The following is a 3,104-nucleotide window of genomic DNA, read 5'->3' on the forward strand; positions in this document are numbered from 1 at the left end:
CTGGAGCCCAGGGGCCACCGGTTGGATAGCCCTGCTGTATTGCAAGTGGCCATGTGACTGTGGGTCATTCTTTGTGGGGACCTGAGCCCCAAGTGCAAGTGGAGGGGGAGGGGTTTCTGAAACAGGAGGAACTTGGGAGAATGCCGCCCCTCTTTTTCTCCCCCTATAGCATGGCTTATCTACATGGAGTGAGAGAGCCCGGCTTGGCATTCTGATCCGAAATGCTGCACACACTGTGCTCAGGAGTGTGATAGGGCTCACAGAGAGCCCCTGAAACTAGCACTGCCTGTTCTCTAGAGCCCATCCATGGAGGCTGATTGCCCTTCCTCCCCCTATCTGGCACCCCTGTCCTGGCTAACATCCCCGTCAAAAAAATTCCTGCCCATCTGATTTCCCTGTGTCCCCAGGGGCTTCAGCGTGACATCCGGAGGGAAGACGCGCATCTTCAAACCCATCTCCGTCCAGACCATGTGGTGAGTGACCTCCCACTGCCCATTGAACACAGCTAGTGGAAGCAGTAGGATGTGGGGGAGGTGGGGAGCAGCTGGGGTACAGGGCTGAAAGGCAGCAGCGGGCTGGGAGAAGGGTGGAATGTCATTGTAGCTAGGATCCCTACTAGGACAAAGGATTTGGGAAGGTGGAGCCCAATACTAGAGTCCTGTGGTGTGTGGTCAGTGTAATGGGTAGGTTTAAGGCCCATTCCTCCCCAGACACAGCAGAGGGTAGGGTTGGGCCCTATCTGGGGTCTCCCTCACCCATCTCTCAGGCAGGGCTGAGGTCCTGGCTCAAGTATTTTAGATGAGATTTAGTCTTTCTATTTGTCCTTCCCCAGGTCAGTGCTACAGGTGCTGCACAAGGCATGCAATGATGCTATCCAGAACAACCACTTCCCCGGGGGCAGCGCATTGGGCTGGGCCGAGCGGTACCAGTGCACTGTGGCCTCAGAGCAGAGCTGCATCAACGAATGGCTGGCCATGTCTGACCTGGAGTCCGTGAGGCCAGACTCTTTCTGCTCTGACAAGTCAGTGCCAGACCCTCAGGGGCCACGTAAGGGGTGGGACCTCCATACTGTGTACCCCACCCCACAATGGAGCCCCACTTGTCCCCTGCCATCTGGGGGGCAGGCAACGCCTCCACCTCAGCATCCAATGGGGTTCCTTGATGAGGCGGGGCTGCAGCTGAGGTTAGCCAGTGCCACACGCTGATTGGCAGATATTGAGCTCCTTCCCCATTGCAAGAGCATCGGGATTTAATCCCCCCAACCCTTCCTGGGCAGTGAATTGGTTGGGCTGCTGAGGGGGCAGAGCTTGAAAGGGAGAGAGGAGGGTGACGGACAAGAAGATGAAGCCTGGGACGAGCAGCACACCGACATCCCTCATGTTTATATGCCCCCAGGCCGACAGAGCGTGTGGTGACAGAGAAGATGATCCGAGCAAAGCTACGTGAGGTGATGGCTACTGCTGATCTGGAGAGTATCACTGCCAAAGAGGTGAGAGTAGGCAGACAGAGGGGCAAGGGGCTCGGATGGAAGATGGGACTTGGAATTAAGTAGGTCGAAAGAGGAAGAATGCTCCAGCTCCCTACCACCACCACTGCCACCATGGGGCTGGAGCAAGGTATCCTAGCTCATTGGCTCCTCCCCATGGCAGATCCGTACCGAACTCGAGTGCCGCACTAACTGCAGCCTGGCTGAGTACAAGGAGTTCATTGACAATGAGATGTTGCTCATCATGGCCCAGATGGACCGGCCCTCCAGGATCTTCGACCACCTCTACCTGGTGAGCAGGGTTGCCAACCCCAGATTTATTTTTTTTACTGACAATCTGCAAACTTTTTACTGACAACCAAAATTTTTACTGACATATGTTTTATGTAATATAGCTATAAGCCTGCCAGGCCCTGGATGGCAGTAACAAGGGCTGGGCTCAAATTTAGCAGTTTTTAACACCAACTTTCCTGGGAAAGAGAGAAACATGGGAAACCAGAAACCTACCTCACCCCCACACCCTGATATCCCTGACTGCACCCTGCATCCTGCTGCCCTCACCCAAGGCCACCACTCAAACTTTACCCCTGCTGGCCCAAGCAAGGAAGCACGAGCAGCACAGTTGTGCCTATCTGTGTGTGCCCATGACAATGTGGGCATCAGGAACAGCCCTGAACCCAGTCAAGGGGTCTCCATCCCTCTGTATTCACCCTAATGCCTCTCTCTAGGGCTCTGAGTGGAATGCTGCCAACCTGGAGGAGCTGCAGCGCAACAGGTGTGTGCAGGTGGGGGTGGGCACAGAGATGTGGAGTCTGCATGGGTATGTCTGTTGCCCTCTAATGGCTGGAGTGGGTATTGCAGTTTGGTCCTAGGGGCTGGATTCTTTTGTTCTGCTGATAGCAATCTCTCCCTGCAGAGTCAGATGTCAAAAGCCACCTTGTCTAGGCAGGGGCACCCACGTAGAGAGTTCAGGGCTGGTCCTCACCTCCTCCCTGAACAGGGCACACAGAAAATACCAGCCACAGCATTGGGTGGATTCTGTCCCCAGCCTGGACAGGGCTGATTGACTTGGGTTCTGTCCTTACCCCTTACACTTTGAACTACCCTTCCCTTTGTCCAGCCTTACCAAGGGGAGCAGTTCTGGGGTACAGCAGAGGAAAGCACATCTTTAGGATGCCTGCCACCCTGGGTGCCTGATGTGGGGGTCTTCAGGTGGGGGTGGAGTCTTCCTAATGCCCCCCATATATTTCAGAGTCACTCACATCTTGAACGTGACCCGTGAGATTGACAACTTCTTCCCTGCCCTGTTCACCTATATGAATGTACGGCTCTATGATGAAGAGGCCTCCCAGCTCCTGCCCCACTGGAAGGAGACATTTCGCTTCATCTCCGATGTCCGGTGAGCCTCCAGGGCCATGCACACCCTCACAACTCCCAGCTGTGAGTCAGCCAGTCTCCCTTCCTGTGTCTGGCTGCACTGAGGGCTGGAAAATGGCAAAATGCCTTGTCTGCTACACAGGACATTGCAAAAGGGCAAGCACAGGAAAGGTGTGTTCTAGGGCACGTGTGGGAAGAATCAGACATACCCTGGGGTATGTGTGGGCACCAGCATTGGGGC

General features: G+C 55.1%; 1 protein-coding gene across 5 annotated transcripts in view; it reads left to right on the forward strand.

Annotated features, from left to right (window-relative positions):
- Positions 1–3,104, forward strand: part of SSH3 (slingshot protein phosphatase 3) — an 11,620-nt gene that overhangs the window by 4,997 nt on the left and 3,519 nt on the right. For 2 of the 5 annotated variants that reach the window (XM_025216147.1, XM_006034171.2), the window contains exons 5-10: positions 408–473; positions 833–1,021; positions 1,396–1,489; positions 1,650–1,778; positions 2,215–2,261; positions 2,739–2,885. In XM_025216147.1, the coding sequence (XP_025071932.1) occupies positions 408–473; positions 833–1,021; positions 1,396–1,489; positions 1,650–1,778; positions 2,215–2,261; positions 2,739–2,885 (672 nt within the window). The remainder of the gene's footprint in view (positions 1–407; positions 474–832; positions 1,022–1,395; positions 1,490–1,649; positions 1,779–2,214; positions 2,262–2,738; positions 2,886–3,104) is intronic. The other 3 variants (XM_025216146.1, XM_025216149.1, XM_025216148.1) reach the window with 3 other exon arrangements.

The sequence above is a fragment of the Alligator sinensis genome, unplaced genomic scaffold, assembly GCF_000455745.1.
Source record: "Alligator sinensis unplaced genomic scaffold, ASM45574v1 scaffold1002_1, whole genome shotgun sequence".
NCBI lineage: Eukaryota > Metazoa > Chordata > Crocodylia > Alligatoridae > Alligator > Alligator sinensis.